Source organism: Parus major, chromosome 14, assembly GCF_001522545.3.
Source record: "Parus major isolate Abel chromosome 14, Parus_major1.1, whole genome shotgun sequence".
Taxonomy (NCBI): domain Eukaryota; kingdom Metazoa; phylum Chordata; class Aves; order Passeriformes; family Paridae; genus Parus; species Parus major.
The window spans coordinates 4,244,261-4,271,334 of record NC_031783.1 but is presented as its reverse complement, the minus strand read 5'-3'; the positions used below and the strand labels follow the sequence as shown (position 1 = coordinate 4,271,334).

Sequence of the window (27,074 nt, the reverse complement as noted above, 5' to 3'; positions counted from 1 at the left end):
ATGGAAAAAAGTAGAAAACAGTTCATTAAGTACAAACTTCCAAGTGTACAATTGTTCATATTCAGCATTGTGAATTGGGCATTATTTTTCCCAGCAGGAGTGCAGCATTTTGAGCAAATGTAAGTGTACCTAAGTTCTTATAAAGCATTCTAAAGCCTGGAGGTTTCATTTCAAAGTGCAACCATCGTAGATGAATGCCTTCAGTTGTGCTGTCCTGTTTACATAGTAAATCCAAATTCCTATGGAGGGATAATACATTACAAATGAATTAATTTATTTAAGCACCCCAAGTTGATGAGCATGGCCTCTATATCTCACCCCACAGCTGTGTTTGCTTTAGATCTGGGGAGAGAAGTCCTCGTTGCTATCAGAGGGATACAAGAAATTCCAGGGGTAGCAGTGTGTTAGGCAATTGCTTTCCTTAAGACCTGGTCTGAAACTCCATAAAATATGTGTAAGAGGCTTGTATAAAATACATTAGTTCCTCTTTTGCTTCCAAAGTATTGATGAGTAAGGGATTAAATTTGTATATCAATTCTACTTAAATACTTGGTATCCAAGAACACCTATCTTCAGAAATTACTCAACAAAGGAAATGGGCAATTCCCACTGTAAAAGCAGGGAAGGAAAGCAGCTCACATCAGTCTATGCTGGGTAAAGGAGTTGGTGATTCCTGGGCTGCAAAGGCAGTTTGAGAGTTCTCTGGGCAGGTTTGACACTGATCCCACACTCTGGAGCCTCTCTGCTAGGAAGAGCTTCCATAAACCTCAGCCTGGGCAACCCTCCCCAGTAGGGTGCAAACATGATTTGGGGATTTGAAACACTCAGCTGGGACAGAACCATAACAGAATCCCTTGTGTCTTGTTCATCTGCACTGAAGGGAAGAAGGCATTACTGCTCTGTGCCAATTTTTAGAGTCTGAGAATTTTGAATATCATTATAATTTTAATTCTTTCCAGCCAAATTTTGTTCCAACAGTAAGAAAACATCTAGGAAGGGAAAACAATTAATTTAAAGGTAGACATGTTTCCCTCATGTCCACAGTAACATGCAAGAGGAATTGCATGTACTATTATTTTACATGATTTAATGCCATGATTATTACACTTAAAGCAATGGGAATTGGTATCTTTTGTTTGGGCTTTTTTTTTCCCTGACTATCTGGTATCACTTCAATGCTGAGCAAAGGCTGTAAATCTATATCTGTAGAAAATGCATTAATTATGTACTTTAAATATTATTTTAATTTTTTAAAAATAAATTAATGAATTTTGGTCCAGTGGTAGGGGTGCCTTTGCCTCCATCCTACAAGCCATTCCTGCAGGAACCTTGGCTTGGTCCCACTGCCTCACAAAACAAAGTCCAACAGGTCACTTAGGGTGGCATTAAGTGGCCCAAATGCAAGAGCCTTTTATAGGGAAGGACCAAGGCTGAAGCCCCAGGGCTCAGGCTGTATTAAATTATTATTCTGTTGAAGCCAACTACTGAAGTAACTGGCAAGTTTACAACACTGATGTAATGTACCATGTTGCTAATAATATTATTATATCAATATTCAACAGAAATCTTGACAACTGAAGGGAAAATATGGATAAACACACACATTAAGCAATTTCAAAGGGTGAAAATATGACTGTTTCAACCCAGTATTGACTTCTGAGTACATTTTTATTACCCTTTTTCCAAAGCAGTAATCACTTATTGTCAGTGTTTTACATTGCTTTTTTTTTTTCATCCTTCTATGCAAACCACGTCTCTTTCTTAAAACAAGAGTTGTGAAGAAATCCTAATGTGAGAACTGTGACCAAAGTTAATCCTTGCTCCTTAAAAAGAATGGTTTATATTTATATTATGATAATGCTAAAGCTTTTACTGTGATATTAACATAGAAATGTTATTGCAGAATTAGTGACGCTTACATTCTTGTTCAAATAACAAACACTTGTTTTTCTTTTACAGGATATTGAAATTCCACTTAAACAAATGTGTGTGATGTAAACACAAAATAAAATGTAAAAGGAATTCTTTCAAATCTTCTGTAAAAGAAAATATATAAAATTAAACCGCACAATTTTCATTTTTGCACGCTCCTGAATACACTTGACACATGTAAGCACAAACATGGATGAAAATAGTTCCAAAGGGGAAAGAACACATGCTCAGATATTATCTGGGAAAAAAATGCATTGAAATTCCTCTGTGATGAATAGACTTCTTTTTTTTTTCCTCTCCTCAGGGTGACCTCTACCTTCAGAATATGATGGTTTTATTATGATTAATAAATTTCATTTCCACAGAGGAAAGGAACAGTGTCAGCTTAAACTTAAAGCAAGTGGGTTTCTTTTTAAATGCTAATTTTTAAACACGCCCTTGCATGACACCAAATTTAGAAGCTCAGAAGGTTAGCAGAATAGATTCTGATTTCCAGGCTGAAAATAGGAAGGAGGATTTAAACTATATTGTCACACTGCAAATCAGTAAGCTGCTCCAGTCCCACACACACTGCTTCATTTACTCACTCTCATGCCAGCGTGCTTACTTCTCATTACAATTAGTGGCATTTAAATGCTTTGTGATAATTTACACTGTGAATTATCATTCTAGGTAAACAACTTGCTGAAATTTAGGACGTGCCAATGGTAAGGTTTGGAATAAATTAATAGTCGCTGTGATTCTCTGTGTGTTTTACAGGATGATAAAACAATGTATCCGAAGCAATACACACAAATTCTTGTTTCAGAACACAGCTGATGAGCAATTTTGATGCATCACTAACTAGAACAAGGTATGCTCCTCTGTTTTCCACTGGATCTGGGACGAGCATTCAGGACATCATGGGGAAAAAATATGTTTGCTAGCATTTTGTTAACGTACTGGTGCTGGATCCTAAATAGCTGGATTAACAACTGCCTGGGAAATAACTGAGGAAAGAACCCAGTGTAGCCATGCTGATTCCTGTAAATACAGCCATAAACCATCCACCAATAGATGGCATGTTCTTTACTTATGCTATGCCTCAATCTCCTCAATCATTTTCAGCAGAGGGTTTAAAAATGCTAAAATACTACATAAAAAGCCAATTTGATGTTCACTGATCAAATTTTTTTAAAAGTAATTAAAAAAGGGAAATTGTGGGATTTATTGTATCAGGAAGTATCTCTCTAAGTCATCAGTAGTAGGTGTTGAAGTCTCCAAAAATTGGGGAATTCTGTGCCTCTCTAACTGTAATTGCCATTTCAGGATTTTAAAATCTTTAGTAATATGGCTGTATTTCCATACACAGACAGTGGAGCTCCAGTAGTGGAGACATTTAGAAGCTCCTAAATAACATACACACTATAGGGCTTAATAACAGAATTAATAATGAAAAGTTCACCACATAAAATATGAACCAAGTTAACACATTTTCCTCAAGTGATTTGAGAAGTATAGAAGGAGAATTTTAAATAATTTGATACACACATTTTACTTATCATTATCAACTTCCCCCCATTTTTTCAAGTCTACATATCACTGGAGAAACTACAAAAAATGATGAAGCTGCTTAAGAAGTATAAAGAGAGAAGTAAAAACCTGGTCACTGCTTCAGCTCAATCTAACTCTGACCTCAGCCATATTACAATCAAAGCCTGTGTACCACTGGATAGCTCATCTTTCCATCTTTTCCCAAATATTATCCACACTTTACCTGCTTTGATTGCAATTGAACAATTAAGTCATAAAATTGCTTCTGGAAGGAATACAAGGAAAGCAAGGGTTACCTGGCCTTAATACCACATAAATACATGAACTATTCTTGGTGCTCTTCCTCTTGGCCACAGAACTATGATGATCCCAATAGAGATGGCACAAGCAGCACAGCTCACACAAGTCACACAGCACACTGCTGAGCAGTGGGTCAAACCTGCTGCACCCTAGCACTTGAACCTAAAATTTATCCCACTGCCATAGGATGGCCTCTGCTTGTGGTGTTCTGAGAACATGCAACCAAATAATTAACTTCATTTTTGATACAAACACCAAGGGACTCTGGGCATTTCAGTCACCTGAATCACCAACAGGTCTCTCTCTACCTCAGAAGGCAATGGACAAAGATGGCTCTGAAGTTTTTACTTAAGATCAAGGAAATTGAAATCTGCTCATAAGAAGAGATTCCAGGCATTTTCCTCGATTGGAAAGGTTAAGAATGCTAAAATTCTCCTTGCCAAGTTTTGAATGCAAGCTATCAAACACTGAGCACACTGTACAAGGGAGGACCACCCCATACTTTATTCATAGAATCTTCCTTTTCCATGACCTATAATGTGCTACAGATTTGTGATGTGGAGCAGAGAAAGAATTGGGAAGTGACAGGCAGCACAGTAAAGAGTGAAACTTCAAGGTGTACTGCAGGGCTGAACTCCTGTGTGCCTGCAGAGCCATAAGGGATTTCCTATCACTACAGTACTAACACATTCCCAGGTTCTCACAGAGATAAGAAACTTGACCAGGGTCTACCATGGGTACAGGGCAATAATGAAAGGTTTCTGTGAAAGGATGTTCATAAATATGTCATTGATGAAATATTAAAAGCACTGTTTACTTTTTCCTGCAAGTTGGAGAAAGGAGAGAATAGAGAAGCCCAAGCAGACTTTTCTGTAGAGATGTTTTTCCAGTTCTTGGCTGTTTATTTATGTATGTCACATCTCAGTTTGGCCAGTTAATTTCCTTGCTAATTGACAGGCATATATTGCAGAAGTTTCACTGATGCTCAGATATGGTTTTAATTTTTCTTCTGTTTGCTAGCCTGTATCTTTTAAAATTTGCGAGATGTTTGCAGCCAGCCAAAGCTGAGCTGCCACATTCTAAAACATTTAAATAAACAAGATTGGTACTAGTTCATTTGCAGAAACACAGAAAGGTAAAAAACAGCAGCACAGGTGACTTTGCCCTGAGCAGATGCTGAATAACTGCAACCTGGAGCAGTCCTAGGCACAGATCTCAGCTTAAAAACCCTCATTCAGTTTCAGTCTTGCTCTCTGGATTCACACCAGGGTGGGAATTGAAGCTGATGCCTAGTCAAAAATCTAACAGAATTATATGCACCAACTTTCTGTGTAGCTTCTGTCCAAGAAACTTAGATTTTATTTAAACTCCCTTAAAATAAGCCACTGGGGAATCTGAGGTTTGCCATCAGGTGACACCTAAGCCCAGCTCTATTCCAATGAAAAGAAAGAATTTCTTAGGTCTGTAAAGCATTTACTTATTACTATTGCTGCTATATTTAGGGGCAATAAAGCTTGAAGAAATTCTTACCTAGTTCAATAATAAATATACTGGGTACTTTATTTATTAAATTCTAAAGCAGTTTTTGTGATCGATCATGTTCTGATGAATGTTCTTTTGTGTCAAAGTTCTGCAATCATAGCACTGTTTTATGTTCATTTGCAATATGGTAATCTCAAGATATTAAAACTGAATCCTTGCTCATTTAATGGATTTGTATATAGGGATCCATGCATGCACACACACAAACCATCTTTCACGTGCTCTATTTTTAGCCTACCAGAGAAAAACCAATGTAATTGCTTCATTAAAAAACCAGCAGAGGAGATGCACACGTGCCTATAGGCACTTGTTGAGGACAAACACAGATTATTCACTATTTCTGTTATCAAAGGAGCTTCACATTGCAAATCCTCCATTTACAAATCACAGGACCTCAGCTTTCCTTAATCTTGTCATGTTGTCACATTTGAGCAGCCATGCGAACTGACCCAGAACCGCGAGCACCGTGCAGGCAAGCTGTCACACAGATAATGACAGCCACGCCAGCCAGGGCTGCCCTGCTCCCACTGGGTGACAAAAAGGAATTAATCAAACCTCACGAAAGGACAACACAGGATAATCAAAGTGTTTGCTGATTTTTATCAACTGGTCCAAGAGCTGAACATCTTCAGCACACAACTACCCAGAGCAGTAAAAGCTGTAACAAATGGAATTCCATATAAGCAACTATTTATAGCAGCAGTAAATGCAAGTTTAAACTGCCAACATAAAGGACACTTGAATTTATAGAAGAAGTTTAATTTTGTGCATTAGTGCAACATTTCCTAGTCTTTCCAGAGCAAAAGCTTCAGTATCTGCTATTTTTCACAGGGAAAGGCAGTACAGCCTTAAATAAATACTAGCACAAAGACCATAGAGATGCTCCTTCATCTTCACTCTTTATTTGATTAGCAGAAGAGCACAGCATCATAATAAAAGCATCTCATAGAAAATGGTTATTTTCCAAACTGCTTCATGAAATGAAGTCAAACCCATTGGCAGCAGTAGTAAAAGGGAAGAACCTCTCTTAACTGAGCATATGTCTTCACAGAGCAATTCTAACAGGCTGAAGGAAACACCTCTGGAGCTGCATTCTTCCAAAGAGTTTGGATTGGACTCTCAAATTCCTTTGTAAGAGTATGATCTGAGTAGTATCTCCTACCAGACACATGAGCAGGTCAATGACATGTATGCAAGATTGTCTGGCAAAATTTTGACTGGCTGCACTTATTTACAGACCTACCCTGGCACAGGTAAGTTTGCCACAACAGGCACTGCAGCCATTCTAGAGCCCTCCATAAAATATTAATTTGTTTTACATAACTATCTCCATATTTGCTATTGTTCAATGAATTAAATTTGTGGCAGTGTTAGTGCTGACAGGTTAATGATAGTATACAGGGAAATTGCAATGACTGCAGCAATTGTATTTGTTAGAAATGGCCAATATTCTCTTCAAATATTTCAATAGCACAACCCCCATGGTTTGCTTATTGAAGCTGCTTGCTTTTATTCAACGTCTTTCCTGGAGTTATGAAGTTAAACCTTTCAAAATGTTTAATCTATTTTGGAGACTGTATCTTTCTCCAAATGGAGGTCAATAACTTAATTTAAGACTGTCAACTTCTAAAGCTTTATAAAGCATTTCTTTCACTTGCATGCAGACATACACACACACACACACAGAATCCTTCCTCCTGGGACTGATTCTGTCCAAAAATGTAAATAAATACAGTCACAATTGGACAGATGTTATATCCACTTCCACCATACTTCATTCCAAATTTAGCTTTATGTATACCCTTGCCTTTCTCTCTGTTATTTCAAAATCATAAACTGCAAATACACTTGGGAGAAAAATAATAGCAAGCATGCATCAGCAGTGCATTTCTTTTGCTTCCACATTAAGGCTGAATAACAGTTAAAAACCGGAAGAAGAGGGAGAGATAATGTAAAATAATAATCCTGTCCCATTTTTACACAAAAAATATAAAATGTCATTTGCAGGTACATCTGAGAATGCATTTGCAAAAGGCACTAAAAATGTTTTGTCTTTACAAACTATAAATTTTGATGTTACAAAGCATAAAAGAGAAAAAAGTAGATTGAGCACTGATTTGAAAAATTCACTAAGAATGCTAAGGCTGCAAAATGAACAATGTTCTGCAGTCAACACGTAAATAAACCATAGGTTTATTCTGGGTCTCATTCTGATTTATCCAGAGACTGACAGGACAGATGCCCATTGCCTCCATCAGACAAGAACCTCAGGATTAATTGTCCCCTACTGTCAGGAGTTTGCTAGAGGAAGGTCCTCAGAGATCCTTGTTAAAATTCCATCATCAAACCAACAGGCACTTTCTGATAGTTTCCCTGTCTCTGTTCTAGTTCAGATCTGTTTGCAAACCCTTTAATCACGTCTGCCAGAGAAGATCTATCCCAGAAGTGCAGAACTTCTCTTCTGAACAGTAATTATTTTTAGCCTCAGAATGCACTGGATGCAATCAAGAGTGAAATGCTTTTAAATTTCCCATGGAAGGATCCCTCTGTCAGATATCTGAGGAGGTTTCCCTTCTGTAATGTGCATTCAAGAACAGTCAGAGATACACAGATAGAAATGTGCTTATGGACACAAATTGCTCATTAACACATTCATCTACTCAAGACTGCTTTATTCCCAAATAAAAAAAGATACCATGTGGCTGAGGGCTAAGTATCCTCTGGCAGGAATGATGAAGGATTGAGAAGAAAAGAGTGAATATTACCAGCAGAACCACCCAAGACCTCCCATTTCCAATTGATGATCATGTTCCAAGCAAAGCTTTACCAGTTATATATTACTATTTGTAATCCACAAACACACACATCCTTTACAGGGAGGCAGTACAAACATACATATACTCACATTTCAAACATTGAGCATGCTTATAAATATCTTCACTTGATAGCAACTTTACAAACACAGTAGAATTACTGTCATTGAGTTTAGGAGCACTAAAAAAGCACTATAAAATCATACTGCAGGTGTTTTGCATGCATCTGAAAAACCACAGGAAGGTTAGTTTTGGTTCTCAAAGTATCTCTCTGTTTGTTCCATGTATTAAAACATAAAACATCAGATAATAAAATAGTTGGAAATCAACTTACAAATCCAAAAGACCAACTTCAACTTTAGCAATTTGACTCAGGAATAGTGGCCAGAGAATTACTTTTTTATGAAGCCAAAAGTAATTCAAATTCTATTACTGAAACTTAGGTATATAAGAAACAGCAGGCTCAGGTTTTCATCAGCTTTTCCTTCATATTTAGTGCACAAAAAGGCACCTACAGTCACCTGTGATGGATGTGTTTATCATATGCTCAAAACCATGCCTAGCAAAAATACCTTATTGTTGAATCAATTCAACATAGGTAATCAACTGGTAAACTGAAAAGTTTTAATAAATACATACAGAGATCCATTTCCTTTTGTGTAAAGTTCACTGAATGCACTGATAAATGAAATTTATATTTTAAATGAATAATATATTTTGATTGGAATTCTAAAGAAGTGATATATGGAATATCTGTAATAAAGTACTGGGCACTTAAATTGTGCCTGAATTGAGAGAAAAAAATTTCTTTACTTGAACAAGAATTATGGCTTAGAATGATTCACTTTGCAAAACTGGACACACAGACCCCACATCTGACTCAAGAATTCCAAGTTTAAAAATTGCTAAAATAAATATATTTATTCTTAGTGAAGCTTAGATTTACAAATTAGCAGCCTCCCTACTACAGCTCACTCCAATGAAGAGCTGAGCAGGAAGCTCAAATGAAATAACCAAAGCCAAAATCCAAGTTGAGCAATATGAAGAATGTGACAAATGTTGGCTTTTCAGAATGTATTTACTTCATAATTTATAGGACTCAGAAAAATCTATGTTAAATCATGTTTTACTGCAGAACTTTTCAGATTACCACCAACGATGCTACAACCTGCATAGAGACAATTTTAGCATATTTTGGTTTAGCTATGATCATCTCTTCCTTAAATAAATGTTCTCTATTTTTTTCTATGTAGATCATCGTGGCACAAACAGAAATCTCATCACCTTTCATTTATTTCTGCTATTATAACACTCTTATCAGCAAACACTTCTTAATACCAACATTTGATTTCACACTATATACCCTTTCATCTTTCAATATGAGAAGCTTCTATGAACTTTGATTTTGCACAACATTATTGGCAGAGTAAGTCCCAGCACTGTTACTATTTATTTTTGCCTTTTGATCTCTCATGTAGTAACATAACACCATCCTTACCTGCATTAAGACTAAGCTTGTTCAAACTCTATTGCTTAAAAGACAGAAAACCTCTAGACATATTCAATATCTTTATAAAATATAAATAAACCTTTTAAAAACATTGTTCATTCTTCTGTACCCATGGCTTACAACATGACAGTATATGGAGACTTTTTACTTACTAGAGAGCGATCCTCTGAAGGCACAGACCCTCTCTCCCACTATCTCATCCATAGGATAGACTTTGTGAGTGCTTTAGGGTCTGCAATACCCTCGTGGGCACCATTTGCCCCCAACGAGTTGAAAAGAACATTGTTACATCTATAGCACTTACAATGTCCTACACACATCTAAGCCTTGGCTCTTCTCAGCAGTTCTGCTCGGTTTGACTTTTGAAAGTCACAGTCCTGAAGCTTTCATCAGAAGGTTTAACATATCCTTACACACTAGGCCATACCATACTTAAACTGGAAACAAAACACCAAAGTCAGCAAAATAACCTGATGGCTTTTATACGGCAGAACCTAGAGGCTGAAGCTATAAATTCATTAAACTATTCCAAAGACTTATACGACGGACTTTCCTATGCTTTGTCTTACGATTAAATGCAGCATGTGAAAAAGGATATTGAGACCTGGATGGATGCATCAAGAAGTATCAATGATTGTTACCTGCAGAGGTGTTACAAGAAATTTCATCTGCTGCAACGAAGACGAATTGATTTCTGCAAGAGAAGATAAAATTCACAATACTGCTTGCTGACTGGGAAATGTGCTAGCTGCCAATTGACTTGATGTTTACAGATGGGGTAGGGGAAGGGTGCTTAATTTTAATGAATGTAGCAAGAAAAAGTGTTGAGTACTATAGAGTTTATAAGGATCATGAGGTAGACATGCTGGGATCTTTTAAATGAAATAATGGTGACATTTGGATATGGACTATGTACAAACTCTTGCATTGGAAGCTTCATGTTTAGTGTTACAGATATGTCAATATATTTATGAAGTCTAATAAAAATAAAACAATATATTGATATAGCTATTAAAGGGCACTACTGCAAAATATGTAAAAAGCGCTTTTGAAAAAAAATTAAATTGCCATTTACTTTGTGCATCTGAAAGGAGGATATTAAAATTAAAATATTTTACTTTATCTATGTCTAATATGACTGCAATCAGAAAATTAATTTTCTGCTATTTATTTAAAAAATGACATAGTATATTCTCATATACTGTCATCCAAATACATAGAAAAGTCTTTTGCAGAATCTTAGGAGAATAAGCTAGAGATATGAGTAATCTAATATAAACCTTCTCTTGCAAAATTCTTTTTTTAAACCAGGTGACACAAAAAGAGAAACCCTAAATGCACTAATATTTCCAAATGCAGAAAACTTCATTACGGCACAAATCCTGATTTGTCCTTTGTGAAATCTAGGCAATCAGGACTCGGGTTAGTGGAAACCACGTTTAAGGATTAGCATCAAATGATTCCTTTATATTCATATCCACAGCTTCCCCGGGGTGCTCTGGCTTTGGGCAGGGTTAATGAGCCCGGGTGCAGAGCTAAGGCTTGGCTGTGGTTTCCTCCCAGCTGCACACAGCCCCTGCCCTGCCAGGCTCAGCAAAGCCTGACTCTGAGCTTTGCAAAGCCTTCGTGCTCCTCACAGCCAGCAGCCAAGGGATGCAGCCCAGGACTGCCTGGAAAAACAGCTCTGCCAGCACTGAGCATCCTACTGAAAACCATGCAGGAGCAAATGTCCCTCAGGGGCAATAAAACCTCCAGTTAAGCCTTAAGGGAACAAAATCTCTTTCTATTACTTCACCTCCAGTGTATCAAGAGATTTGAAATTCTCATTTAGAAATCTGTGAACCTTGTTACTTAGAGGTTCACAATCTGGGGGGGGAGGGAATAAATCCAAAACAAAACAAGGAATGTGCAGTCTGGACTGCAGGGACAGGATTGCATAGGTTCAAAAGTAGATCATTGCCTCTGCCCCAGCAGAAATGCTGACACTGTCAGCATGAACCTAGTGATCAAATTATACATTCTTGCATTTACAAATTTCATTAAGTTCAGTTGGTGGTTTTGCTCTTTATTTTGTCATCTGCAACAGTTTAATGAGCTAATGAGATTTACCTAACAGGTAAAGATATGAATTTAAAAAAAACAAAGGAGGATAAATTTTACATTAAAATACACAGCTGCTCTGTATTTCATAGGTAGCATAATTTGTCACTGTATTTACTGCTACCACCTCTGTGATAATTATAGGCAGGGAAAGTTAGAGGCTTGCCTAAAAGTGACTGAGCCAGTAGCAATGCAGAGTTACCAGCTACTGCTTTACAGAAAATCACCCTGACTCATTTCTATGAAGTTGTTAAATTGTCCTCTCATCTAAATGAAAAGATCACTTTTCCTTAAAAACTGCCTCTAAGGTGGTTACTGAGAAGCTCCTTTTGTTCATCTCTGCTCAGAACAGTGGAACATTCAGCCACAGATTCTCTATCTTCAGATGTTAAAATACAGAATTACCTGCAAGGGCAATATGCTGTGTTAGTACCTCCAGAGAGACCCCAGAACACTAACTGCAATTTGTCCTTTGGAATGACAAGTATTACTGAAACTGTTCTGAAATCTTACTCTTTTTTTAACCAAGTCTTTACTAATTACTGGGAAAAAACTAATTAAAAAAGAAAATGAACCCAAAGTGATACCTATTTAAAAAAAAACAAAACAACTACTATAAACATCTCTTGTTATACTGCTTCATAGGAAGACACTATTTTGCTTTTGTAAAAGTAATTTCTCAACTCCACACATGACTTAAAGGTAGGAAGTTAAATGTTGGTCAGCATAGCAACTGTGAGAATGAAAAGGCTACAGGCTGGAGTCCAATAAGCCAGTTCAATATTTTATAACTAATTAGGGGTTATTTGCAGCAATTACTGGAAATTCTTAAGCACTTTGATGGCTTTAATGCTCTTATAGTGGCAGGATTTATTTAGCTAAATTCCATACTGGTGCTTACATAGACCTAGAGGGGAAACTGCTCATCAGAGGCATCACAGCTCTCACAGCTGGTGGCTAAAGAAGGTTTTTGTGTGGACAGCCCCAGAGCCTGCAAAAGGAGTCCCTTGGAGTGAAGCTGGCTCTGGGGTGCACCAATCCCTCCTGCCCTGAAGCAGGTGGAGAGCAGAGGTGGCAGGGACAGCTCACCTTGCCCAGTCCTCTGCAGGTGTGGAGTGTTCCCTTTAAAGGGAAATTCTCTGCACTGACTCTACTGAGCATACAAGGCTTGAAAATCTCACAAGGAAGGTGTGATGAAAATTCATGATGTGTTTTAGGTTGGTTTAGTGTTCCTCATCACTGCTACACTTTTAATGATTCAAAAAGGTACAGGAATTGTAAGCGGACCCAACTTTATTATACAATAAGCCCTGCTCAATTAAGATACAGAATCACCTCCATAATTTAATTTGTGTATTAACAGTGAAAGTATAGAACCAAATTTTCACTGTTCACTGGTTAATAATTCAGATGTAAAAGAACAGAGATTTAAACAAAAGAAACTTTTTTTTTAATAAAATTTTAAAAGTTGTTACTGGCTGTGGGATAGAAAAAAAAAGAACAAACCAAAACAAAAACCTGAAAGGATAACATGACAAATACATTGATCTGAATGTACAGCTGGATATATTCAACCTGCCAGATCCTCACACCCTGGGCTAAGTGCAGTCCTTTTAAGTGCAGGAGTGGCACCCTTTGGCAGTCTGAGCTCTCTGATGTCTCCCAGACAGTGTGGGTCAGGAAAATGTGCTGCTGGGTCTCCAAATGGCTGGATTCCAGCTGAGCAGCTACTTCCCAAGGGCAAACACTCTGCATACTACTGCTTCTCTCAAGCCTACAAATCCATTTTTATCTCTTCTAGCAAATTGAAAACTAACTCGTTTTTTACCGGTATGGTAATAAAGATGGTTTGAAATTAAAAAAAAAAATAAATGTTTAAACATTTGATATATATCCTGAAAACAAGAACAGAAGGGGAGGACAACAGAAGTACTGTTAAATGATTTAGATGTGCTCTCTTCCTTTGGGGTAGTTATTGAGCCTGCATCACACTATCTTCAAAGGTTTGAATATGTTGTAATTTCCTCTGCTCCATTCCCTTTAGTCCCTTTGGCAGTAACAAATGTGTGCCTCTAAGGCCCCACATCTGACAGAAACCTCTCTCTTTTGGCACCTGCTCTTTCTATCCAGCAGACCTTTTGCATATCCAAGACATTACATGCTTGTTTTCTCTCTTCTTGAAACCATTTGGTGAAAACATGCCATACTATAGAATAGAGATTTTATATATGCTGAGGGGTTTATGTTCTTTAATCACTGGAGCCTGAGCCTTGTCCTTGCTATGGATGTCTAATATGCACAAGTACTTCTGTGAAGAAATACCTGACCTGTAAATGATCTGCCCACTTTACTACTGGAAAATTCAGAACCCAGAAGATAAGAAGAGATTCAGAGAATGGGTTTCAGATGCTCTTTTTTTTTAATGACTTGGGGGATGTAACTATGATGAAACAATTCCAACCTAAGTTCAGAATAAACTGCTACCCTGAGTGCTCCCTCTAAAAGTTTCCATGGAGTCATCCCACCCTGGGAAAGGACGAGCTTCTCTGTGTCTGCACTAGTCCCCACTCCCCAAAAAACACCAGCCTCTCACCACCTTTCTCTCCTGCTGCTCCTCAGGTGTCCAGAGCTCCCAGGTGTCTGGGGATTTATAAATTGAGGTCATTATGGGTGGAAAAGCCAGCAGGGCACGTGGGGCTAGTGAGAATTCTGTGTGTACCCTCCTCTCCCTAAAATGCAGTGTGGCACCCAGACCTCTCACCAGTTTCATACAGCACATGACTGACAAGAAAATTTTGGCACACACCTAATTTCACCCACGACTCCCAGAAGTTTCCAATCCCTCCTCCTCAGCAGAAAAGCTTCCTTAAAACAGAAGCCATACTAGAGGCCAAAGGGGATTTTAAGAAATCAGTTGCACTGGCTCTAGGAAATTTGAAATGTAAAATAAATCAAAGTCCACTAACATACAGTGATTATACTTCATAGATCTGAATTCCTGGGCTTTGCTGACAAACTTCACAAAACTAGGCAAAAATAATTTTGCTTAACCCAGGGGTTCAGACCCCTACCCAAAAATACAGCAACTGCTGAAAACGGTGCAGAGCCCCAGAACATCAAAAATTAGGATGAAGGAAAACACAATATTGAACAGAAGTTACAGTGGGAAGATTTAAACTACATTTAATCAGTTGACTTTTTCTGGGAGGACTGCCGTGGGACTGACAAACAAAGCCAGTATTTAGAACTCAGGGATCAGAATCTCAGCTGGTAAATTTGATGCAGCTTAACCAAAAGCACTGCATTCCCTTCCTGGAGCTGCTCCAAACTCTGTTCCCCAAGGATCCGGTGCTAACTATCGCATGCAGCAAGGATTTTTCCCAGCAGAGTTATATGTATACCTCTGTATATTTCTCCTTTATATTATTAAAGCTATTACATACTTCCTTCATGCTCTAAATGTTAAGACTTTGCTGCTCTTGTGAGGACTCTGATGTTGAGGGCTTTTTCACTATGAATTTTAATACAGCTGACTGCTGGCTCCTTGAATGGTTTCTGCAATATTCAAGGATGGACAAAGTTTCCCTTTATAATCATTTTATTAAGTCCTTCCTAACTGTCTCCTGCTGCTGTCCTAAATTTAAATATCAAGGCTATCAAAGAATTTAAAGTTTTTAATATTAGCATAATAACTATAATTAGAAGGTTGATTTTGCTATTATCATGCTTTATATTCCCATTAATGTAAGATCAAAGTACATTACCATACCCATAGCATTTGAATCACAACACAAAGACAACGAAACAACTTCACAGCCATACCTATATATTAAATGAAATAAGAATAAAACTATAAATAATTCATGCGGTATCAAGCTTCAACAACACTGACAGTAACTTCTTTGACCTGATGTGCATTAGAAAGCTAATTAGACTAATTTCTTCAATGTCAGGTTCTTTTTCTCTGCAGAATTTCTTGTTCAACCTAACCAACAATGATGCCAAGACAGAGAGGAAGATGTAGGTATTTGGCTTTCACTGAGGTCCTCTGTTTTTTTCATCACAAGATAATGCTCTCCTAAATCCATCATTCCACACCATTTCTTTCCTGAAATTTTGAGGCAAGCCCTGGAAGCAGATAGAGGAAAACCCTGACTCAAAAGAAAAAAATGTGGCTATTTCTGTAACTACTGCTGCAGACAAAACACCAGAGCCCATCTGCATTGCCCAGCCCGTCCATCTGCCCGGGCTCAGCTGCCACTGCAGAAGGTGCTGTGTCCCTCTCAGCTCCCTCCTATGCCCCAGGGTGGCTGAAATGGCACCACAGCCCTGATTCCAGGCAGCTCAAGCCAGCCCTTCACTCCCCTGCCACGTTCATCACCTCTGCTTGCTCCCATCTGTGTCCCCTCTGTGCTCAGTACAGGACATTTCTGTGTGCTTTAGCCAATGGCAGGATGTCTCTACCAAAATTCAGTGTGCCAAAGCAGGAGAGAGAGAAAAGAAACAAAATCTCTCATTCAATTTCGCCCTGCTATCAATCACACAATTTCTTGACCAGAAATGATTTGTTTGAATACCAAAAAGTAATTTTGCAATTATGAAAAACATGCCTTCAAGAAAAGAAAAAAAAAAAAAACAACGACCCCCAGCTCGTCTGGACACCAATGTGTGCATCTCCAAACCCAGTGATATGCCTGCATCATTTCATTTATTCAGAGAGAAAAAAAATAACCAACAGATCAACCCAAAAACCTAAAGGGATTAAAAAAAAACCTAAAGGGAAAAATGGTCAACAGAAGGTGCTTTCTCATAATTTGTATTCTTAGCTCAGGCTTTCCCCAGCAGATGGGCAGGCATCTTTTTTAGCCTTGATATTGAACTAGCTAAACAACCCACTCAAATCCTAGAAGAGAGAGACTCCTTTCAGCACAGCCCAAAGCTGATGCTGTAAAGCAGATTGGAGAAATGTCCACCCTGTACACAAGGTGGATACAATAATTCTGCCATGGCAGTGCCTTGGACACAAACTCCCCTTCTGTCTCCTTCCATTCACTCTCAAAGTCAGTATAAAGGATATTTCTAGCAAACAGATGCAACCTTCCAACTTAGCACTCTTGTTGAAAAACAATAAAAAAAAAAGCTTACTTTAAACATATTGCCAGAATGTGGACAATATCTTACATCACAAACAGTAGGAAAATCTGTAGGACCTTCTTTCATCTTTTGTATTTTTGATCTACATATTTTATTTCCTGATTTTTATTTTTATTTTTTTTTAAATCAGAGCTATAGCAATAGACTTGGCTCTAACTCGTATTACCTGCTGCATCAGTGGAATTTTTTGATGTACGATTATTCAATATATTACACCTAGCATGGAACTATTTGTTATTAATAATGTAATATACAGAATCTAAGGATGAATATTTATCTGCAAGAGGAACATGTGGTTTCTAAGTAGACCTGGACATTTTAAAGTAAAACCTAATAGGTGAAATTCTGAATACTACACAAATCCATAGCAGAATGCCACATCTGCTCCAAAATTATTGCCCTTTAGTGTGATTAACACAGTCTGTGCACTTCAATTAAATACTTGAGGAAGTAGTGCAGTAATTTTATTTCAGAAGTGCTCCACATCAGCAACATAAACCAATGTCATTATGATCCAGAACTACTAAATTAAGGCTATATTTGAAGTCTTAATATTTATATCTGAAAATTTTGTTTATTACTATATTTTGGACATATTGTTTGTTCTCTTTAGGACAAAGAACATTTTGAAGTCAGCCTTGTGTAAAAGATTGGTATTTTATTCAATAAAATACTTAAAAAAAATATCAATTTATTTAATTGGGGGGTTTGTTCTTTATGTATATCATGGCATCCTTAAAATAATGCCTCAAAAACATACTTTATATTTGTTTCTGATTTCATAACAATTATTACAGCTTACCAGTAACCACCATTTTCTCCACTATAAAGTTTCCTAACATACAGAGCTATAATTACAAACTTCAGAAATTATGAATAACAAGAATTCTTTCCCTTTACATTTTATTAACTTTGGAATGACTTTACAAATTAGTTAACAGCATAATTTTTTTCATATTTTAACTAAAATACCATATGTGTGGAAACCTTGCCATGATTATTTAAGATTTTTTTTCAGAAAAAACAAAACAAACTTTAGAAGCTCATACATGTTTGGTTTAAACAAAGTCCCTACTTTTTCTTTTTTTTTTTAATTTAATGCATGCATATTAAACAGCCTGTAGCAATTTTCACAAAAAATTTTCTTTAGGATACATGGATAAACATTCTATTCCCACTCCTGCAGTATTCTTACAATCTGGTGTTTGCCTCAGGTGGATTCCTAGAGTATCAGAAGTTTGACAAGCCCAAAGGAATATGAAAAAAAAAATCTACTTAAATACCTAATCAAATGCTTTAAAATCCTCAGAGGTGTGAAACGCTACAGTAAAAACATGCAAGGATGTAAATTGCCTCTTTCTTGATTAATTTCATCAACATTGTTATTTAAAGTTTGTTCTTCTAATACTTCGTCACCTTGCCAGAGCACACTGCAAATTACACTAATCCATACAGACTGTATCCATGTCATCCCAGTTTTATTAATCACATTCCATTCCTTTATCTTCTGCCTGCCTCCTGCACAATGCTCTTAATTCCTGCCTGGTTTTACAGCACTCAGGTTGACAGCACTTAGAGCACGTCCTCATCTGCCTCTCTCTGGCCCCTCAAGCCAACGACCTGAGAGCTGGGAAGTGTGTAATTAGCCACTGCCATGTCCAAAGGAACTCTTATGGTCTATCATGTCACAGGCACTGACCCAATGCCCTGGAACAGTTTTGCTCTGCTGGATCAGGAATCAATGTTTCAGTAACTCCCCAACTTCGTGTTTATCTGGTTTGCTGAACACAACACTGAAAAATTTTGAGGTTGTGCTTTCTTCCAATAGCCTCTAAGAGCAAAGAAGTCTTTATGTGCTAGTAATGAGATAATTCCTACTTTAAAAATGTTAACCAGTCCTTTCCCACCCTCCTTTTAGAGAAATGTATGAAAATTCATCAAATTAATATATTCATAATCACAGTTATTTACTATGAGCTTTTACATCAGAATAAGGAACTCCCAAGTTAAAAGTTGTGCTACATCAGCAGACGTAGGCTGGATGAATTAAATAAAACCAAGAGAGGATACTGAAGCTGAGATGTAAATGTCAGGATAGGTTCACTGATTTTATTATTTTTTTTTGGAACATGATGAGCATTTAACAGCTCTCCCTATGTTCAAGAAGAAATTGGCAGCCAAAGTACTGAGCATCCTAAGTTTTGAGCACATCAGGAAGGCAGGTATGGAAATCTGGGCTTTAGTCTACCTCTACCTTCTCTCCCAATTTTTTCTTCATGATTCCCTGCATGGATGTCAAAACAGACTTCACAGTAATAGCCAAGCCTTTCCTCATCTAGGGTATTCCTAAAATATCCCTTGATACTGCAATGAATGAGAATGGAGATTAAAGGCAAGAGAAGTAGAAGCAGGGTATGAATGAAACCAGCTCTGGCACGACAGAAGTTTAATGATTGGTGTTTCCCATCATTCTGGGCAGTAGCACTAAGTTTTCACTACCATACACCCTTAGTTTTGAGCTGGTGGAGGAGTTTTAGCAGTTCCCTGGATGTTACATGAACAGTCAAACTACACACAGGTGAATCAAGTACCAGTAAACAGGTTAATTCCCCCCAGCAGAGGAATGTACTGAAACATCAAAGCAGCTTCCTAGCACTGCTAGAGGATTATGGTTCTACAAAAAGAAATTGTTTGCAATGTTTTCCTACGTTAATGTAACTCCCTGAGTCTCCCCCAAAATGTCATATCTGCAATATTTTAAAACAAACCATGCTTCAATTACTGGGAAGTACACTATGCAACATATTTTCATTTCAGGAAATTCCTGTCAAAATGTACTCCATTAAAGTCCCTGCTCATGGAATTTCGAAAACTTAGATTTCTTTTTTTTCTATAACATTTTCTTTATTCATATTCATTCACTTTTACTTTCTAACTCTTCACTAAAAGGTACAGTTATACTATGAGTCATATACTCCAGTCATCTCCAAAACTCTGAATGAACTGGATTGAAAATGGATTATGAAATATTAACATGGTGCCAGTGATCCTCTGGTTTGCCAGAGATCACACAGGCATGAAGTTCTAATGGGTAGATGGCCAAACCCACTACCTCCCTGTAACAGCCAAGGCAATAATCTGATTTTATTTGCAGTAAAAGGGAATAAAGAAGCTTTAGCTATCATTCAGGATTGTCCAGGAGAAAAACCAAACAACTAGACCAGTAAAGCATCATCACATCAAACCTAAACATTTACAGAAGTGTTAAAAATACTGTCTGTTGCTGTTAGAAAAGCTAAACACAACCTCTGTACCTGGTCAAGGTGCTAACTGAACCTTTTCATTGTCAAAATTTGAGTAGCCTACAATATGAGCTGTACAATTCCTCCTTATGGATCATCCACCCAACCTTCCCATTTAAAATTCCACTGGCATGGCAAAACACACAAATGTTTGAAGGTTCCAGCTGGAAGTTGAAAAGTTACCACTATATTCTAATTTTTTTCCTCTCCCAACCTGATTCCTTCAGAAACTAAAACTGTGTAGAAAAGCTTTTTCTCCTAAATCTCAGAAAGTACAATCATGAAATGAATGAGGTACTAGATTTTAGAATATTTATGCTTCTATAAAATTATTTAATGGAAAATTAAATTCTGTCTCAAGATGCTATTATATTTTATATGCAATCAAAACCTTAATTTTTAGTATATCTCTCTAGTAATCTTCAATAAGGGAAAATAATTTGAATAAAAATATAGTGGTTTTCATTGTTTAATCATAAAATAGAAGATTATATAGTCCACAATATAATAAACCCCCCCTCAGCTGTAGAATCTCACATTTTATATTTTGTGGTTTTTTACTCTTCATTCTAAATTTTCATTCTTTAATGAGCATGTTTACTATATAAATCAAATCTGTACCTATTCTATTTTAGGAAAACCTGAACACAAATATCAACAAGTATTACCCTCAACTACTTGCCCAAAGGGAACTGAAAAATATATGAAACTATTTCTGTAGACACTACTGCTTTGAAAAAACTGAATGCTCCACATAGACGTGTCAAAAATGTAAACTGCTAGAATATCAGGATTTTATCTGGAGTAAAAAAACCTTCTCTCTCAAATTTCATAAAACCCTAGTATAACCACAGAACATGTAACACAAATTGATAGTGGGAGGAAAAAAACCAAAACATATTTTTTACTGCAAAGTGTTATGTGCAAAGTATTTTGGAATATGCCTTATTATTGAAAAAAAAAAAAAAGAAAAAAAAAAAGAAGAAAAAAAAAAGTCAGCTTCCAGTGATGAGAGATTTAATCCAGACAACAAAGAGGTCAGTGGGAATGTCCCCATACTTGGAGTGAGTTTAAATTTGGCACTGTGTTATGGCAGGGGATGGTGCTGAGAGCAGCAGCCCGCTGCCGGGGGTGTGGGATGGATGGGAACGTGTGTGTATATATGGATCCAGCACATCCATGTATAAACACACCTGGGCCTGCACGGGGACAGCAAGCAGCACAGGGGGGTGACTCTGCCTCTCAGACAGGGCTGCCTTCCTCCTGCCAGGGCTCTGCTCACTGCACTCCCAGGCACACTTGCACAAATACTGCTGACAACGTTAATATGCGCGGAAGGAACGCTTTTCTTACTCCGATCGAAGATGCAATAATCAAATCATAAAACACAAAACCAATAGCCAATCAACGTGAATAAGTCTGCCCATAGGCTTAATTCAAGCAAGCCATTCACTGAGCTATGTGATGGATCTGTCAAATCCAGTACAGCATTACAGACATACCAGCAACACCAAGTGAACATGCAATGACAAAATGACAATACGCCCCACTGCCATGCTCCGACTCCTTCTACCTCAGGAATACAAAACTGGATGTCCTTGCTAGTGTCTCTTTCTTCACACTTGGACAGAAATCTAACAACTATTTCTTATTTATTTATTTTTTTAATATTGTGTGAAAGATGAATAAGAGATGTACAGACATTTTATTGACCTCTGATTTAGTGTCTTTTGTGCATCCTTACAATTACTTTTTACAAATATGCTCAGTTTAGAGAGTTTGCCAGGCAAGTTCCAGACTGATGAAGAATATATGTAGACCAATAGGTCCCCTTTTAAGACTTATACTAATTGGAAAACTTATCAGAAATATTTTAAATCTTGGCAAGTTAAACATATTTTTTTTTGATCCACTTTTGCAAAGACCTTCAAATCTGTACATGCAATTTAATGTATGCTAGATCCCACAATATAAAAATTGAATTCTGAATTTGTATCCAGTGATTGTGTTGCTTCATAAATAAAACAAAATGTACTTGTTTGTTTTTGGTTTATGATCCTAAGAAATGACTGGAGAGATCTGCCAGGCCTACCCCTGTTAGGAAATTGGTTTTAGGAGCACATGATCTGTCTTGACAAATACTTTGGGTTTGCATTGATTGGTTTAATGGTATTTCCTTGCCACCTGATTCTCCCCTGTAAATCTGTTCCACACCTATTTCCAGCAATATTTCCAACTGTGACAAACAAGGATACCATTTCATTTCTTCAAATAGAGCCCTCTGACAGTGATCATTATCAATTGACTTGGTCTATTGATTCTGGAGTACCAAATCTTTCTGTCAACCTTTATTTTTAATTTACCAAAAAATGTCTCCAATCTAAAGATTTCCTCTTTCCATCTCCTGACTTAAGAAGCCTTTCAAATATGGAACATCGCCATTCATAATGGATATGAGTGGTGACCAAAAAAATAAAGCTTTTCTTATTTTTATAAATTAGTGTGAAGTAGTATTTCCATGATGTGTCACTGCTTTAACTGGGTGGTACTCAATTTCTTTGATCATCTTTTTTTTATACAGACAGTAAATGCAGTTCATGTGTAATTAAATTAAACAGGGGCTCATATGAACACTAAGTAAGTGTATAAGGAGATATGGAATTTTCAGTGTCATGAGAGGAGAGCAGATGATAATTACATTGAGAAGAGCAGATACAAGCAGTTGTACTGAACTATATTTCAGCACTTTCCTATAAATAATTTCACAAAGGTAGCTAAATTAAAATAATTTTAAAATGAACAAAAAGTTAAATTAAACAAACTGTTGTTGTGAGTAATCAGAGGTATCCATGTTTGAACATAGTTTCCCACATGCAAAGAAATGTTTGAGCAGATTGTTATTCGTTTTGATCTCAATGCTAGTTTTGGGATTTTCTTGTAAAGAAATTCAGTTATGAGATTTGCAATTAAGACAAGAAGCCATACTCATTTGGGGGAAGCAGATCGAAGATGAGGGTTAAACACATTTAAAAAGAGAAGCTAAATTAAAAAAAAATCCAGAAGATATAAAATTCATTTAAGATATCTAAAATTATGCAAGCAAAGACAGGTTATTGCAGTTCTAATTATACACAAAGTGTATCTGAAAATTAGACAATTTTAAAAAAAAATAATTAAGGATTGTAACAACTGCATTATTACTGATGCCATCTCCAGCTTTCTTTACAGAATTTAAGAGCACTATCTTCCTAAACAAATCCTTTACCTTTTTGGCAGCATAACTCTTTCTGATGTTGACTCTCTGCCCATAGCAGAACATGTGACCAACTGATATTTTATCTCAGAGCCTTTGATCTGGTTTATGAGAAGGTACATCAATTCATAATTAAAGCATTTAAAAGTCAGCTTGGTATTGTTCAGTTTCTCTGTGTAATGCATAGGTTTAATTAATAGAAATAAACAGCCTATAAAGTGATCCAGGGACACCTGAGCGATAGCTGGCAAAACCTGGCTGGCCACAGGAGGTTATTTATAATTTTGTCCTTTTGGTTTAGTAGGCTTTTAGAAGCAGGAGTTGTTTTGCGTTACAGAAAAGCTCACATTGAAACTCTAGAGCTGCGACATGCTAACAAACCTTTGTGGAAATGAAATGAAACTACTGAGGAGCAGTTCACCTGAGCAGGTTCCCCTAAGTAGAAATAGTACATTGCCAACAAAGGGCACACAGCACACTTCTAGTTGATAGTACTGACCCAAAATCAATAAAAAGTAGCTTGCTTACCTGTCTGACACAGCATGCCTCAGCCATACATGCAAATTACTTTATTCACATAACTTTAAAAAATATGTCTTCATTACCCAGAATAAGCACTTGAAAGGCAAATATGCATGCATAGCATTGTAACATTCATACCATGGGACTTGGTTCTAAAAATACAGAATCCATGAACAGCACTTCAGTCTAAGAAATTGTGCACTAGAATTTCTTAATCTCTTGATTTCTTTAAGAAACAGAAACATTTGTGACACTGCCTAATTTAACATTTAAAGGAAATTTTCAGTAGGTATTTAAGGCTTAAGAAATTATTTCCATGATTCCAAGGGAAAATTTTCTTTTATCAGGTATTGAGAAACGTGACCTTACTTCTCCCTGCCATCATGAAGTAAATTAAATGTGTGTCTCTGCCACCATAGACACCCTCCCTTTACAAGGGAACTCTCCTCATGGACGTGAAAAACATTAAAGATAATAGATTCTAAGGGTATAGTTTATCAAGAAAACATAGGATAATCCTCCTTCTCATTACAAAATCATGTTCACACACTGTCAAGACTTAATTTTATGCAATTTGATAAAATCCTCTTCCTACTGAAGTCAACATCAATTTAGACATTGACTTCTATGGGATTCCAACATCCATCTTTGAAGAAGAGACACTAACATACACTACATTGCTCTAAGTGGATAGAAGTTAAGTCTTTGAATGTGCAGATTTTAATGATCTTCCATTCCTTATATTGTTTCCACCAAATGTGGTTTACATTTTGAGGATAAAAATACAGAGCAAAAGCAAAATAACTTTTCTTTTTTTCTTTTTTTTTTATGTGTCGAAAAAAAACAAATGCCTGGGAAGAAAGCAAATGGAAAAAAATACTGTTTTGCACTGGATAGTTCAAGCTTAGATACAGTTCAGTCTCAATTTCCACTGAATAAAACAATGTCAGTGAGAATTGAGGGCACTCAATAGGTTCAAGGTTCTAAATCAACTGAAATAATGCTCCTAAGACAAATAATGATCCTTAGTAGCAGACCATCATGAATCTGTACATTTATTTATCTGCATTGTACAAGGGTCACAGACGTTAACTGGATGATCTACAGCTTGGGAATGTGCACTTTTCATGCCTGATTCTCAATTAAGGCCTAAAGTCTCTCAATTTATGGCTATTCATGGATTATAATAAAACAGCCTGCTTTAGATATCACAATTATCTGCAGAGCAACAAGACAGTTATGAGACTTCAACAAGGCAAATTTATAGAATCATCTTCAACTTCCACTGGTCAAATATTTCTGAGCAGGAAAGGAGTTCTTACCTGTCACTGTAGGCAGCTGCAGTGGCAGTGGCAGGCTGGGCATACCGGTAGGCAGCATAACCACCCTGAAACACAAACTCACGCTCTAACTGCATTGCCATGGCACCTTAAATCACATTTTGTAACATTTGACAACAACTGAAAGAGTACAGTCATGCTGCAGTTCAGTTAAATGCATAGGAAATACTGCAGGGAAATGTTAAGGAAAGTATTTTGGTAAATCGTTAAGTAAAATCGAGCAGCACAAACTTTTTAAATTTGTCCCAGAGGTCAGGAGAAAGCAATGGACTGTATTGATCAGTGTAAGCTTTTTACAAGACAATACTGGATTTTTCTCCAAGTTTTCAAGCAGCAGTTGTTTGTATGAACAAAGTGTATGTCTATTCACAAAGCAGTGCTAAACTTAAAAGACAAACTCAGCTAATAATCAATTCCTTTTTTTTGTACAAAATATGATTTATCATGCCTGGTTGATTAAACCTATGAATTTGTGCACTCAATTAACACTTAATGTTACATAGGTTTCCAAATTATACATAAAATTATAATGAAGAAGCAAAATTCTCTTCTTCCATGAATTAACTTTCAGTTGTATGTAACAGTAATTCCAGCTGTTCAATTAAGCAAACAGGACAAACAAACACACATTGGAAAGGAATTGAGTGCAGTGATGCATTGATTATCAAACTGTGAAAACAGCAGAGCTTCCTGTTCAATGGACCACGGTGTTATATCAACCATTTCCAAATGATCTCAGCATGCCAATTAACATCCCCAGCCCAGGCCCGCTGATAACACAAACACGATTTACGTCCCAATTAGAATCCTCCCCCCCGTGCCCTCTGGGACAGGGGCTGCTGTGGTGCCTTCCCCACCTACCCCCTCCCTAACAAAGAGCTCAATAAGACAGCATCAGCTCACTCAGCTTTGAACAAAATTCACTCTTTTGCTGAAGTGTTCGCTTTAATGGGTTGGTTCTTTTCTTTCTGGTTTTTTTTGGAAGGCTGCATTCACCCCAGATATTGTGCTGAAGCAGGAAGGATAGGCCACGATGTGCCAGCCTTTACTGTAACAGTAGAATATTTTTTACTGCAGTAACTTTTGTGGGTTTTCTATTTTGATTTTGCTAATAAAAATTCACTCTTTTCTGAAAAACAATATGAACTACTTTTACAAGCTATTTCCCCTTCTACCATTTTGCTTAGCAGAACGGCTTTCACCCCTAACACATGTAAACTTTTGTGGCTTTGAAGATTTGAAGCAGGTTGGGTTTGGAAGTCAATCATTCAGCCAACAATGCCACATCACCCTAAGAATAAACACAAGATTTACATACACTGACAGCTCATTAGAAACTGCAGGCTTTGAATTGTCAGCTTATTTGAAGAATATTCTTTCTGATTTTTTTCCCAAGCACTCACAGGGAGTACAGGACATGTCCCTCCCTGCCCTGGGATCAGGCAGGGACGAGCATCTCCTAAAGCCCCATGTGCCCCCTCCTGTGCTCCTCTGCCCTCACAGGGACAGTGAGACAAAACAGCTTCTCATTTTGGATCATTTCATTCTCGTAAAGCAGCAGAAGGCCAGCAGTTCAGAAATGCAGAGCAGGCACACGCTGCTGCAGATCTGTGCAGGCCTCGGGACGGCAGAAAATGGCACCAGGTACAAACCGAGCCACGGCTGAGGAGAGAAATGCAAACTGCACACTTGGGCTTGCCTCTGTCACAGTCAGAGAGGTGAGAGATGATACAAATTTATCTGTTCTCCCCTGCTGGTTTTTGAGGGCTAAAT

The 27,074-nt window shown here is 37.2% G+C and overlaps 1 protein-coding gene across 13 annotated transcripts in view; it reads right to left on the bottom strand.

The window, feature by feature from the left end:
- Nucleotides 1-27,074, bottom strand: part of RBFOX1 (RNA binding fox-1 homolog 1) — a 1,108,850-nt gene that overhangs the window by 5,437 nt on the left and 1,076,339 nt on the right. For 11 of the 13 annotated variants that reach the window (XM_033517815.1, XM_033517814.1, XM_015642718.3 and 8 more), the window contains one exon: nucleotides 25,284-25,348. In XM_033517815.1, coding sequence (XP_033373706.1) covers nucleotides 25,284-25,348 — 65 coding nt within the window. Of the gene's footprint in view, nucleotides 1-10,271; nucleotides 10,325-25,283; nucleotides 25,349-27,074 lie in introns of all 13 variants that reach the window. The other 2 variants (XM_033517813.1, XM_015642733.2) reach the window with 1 other exon arrangement.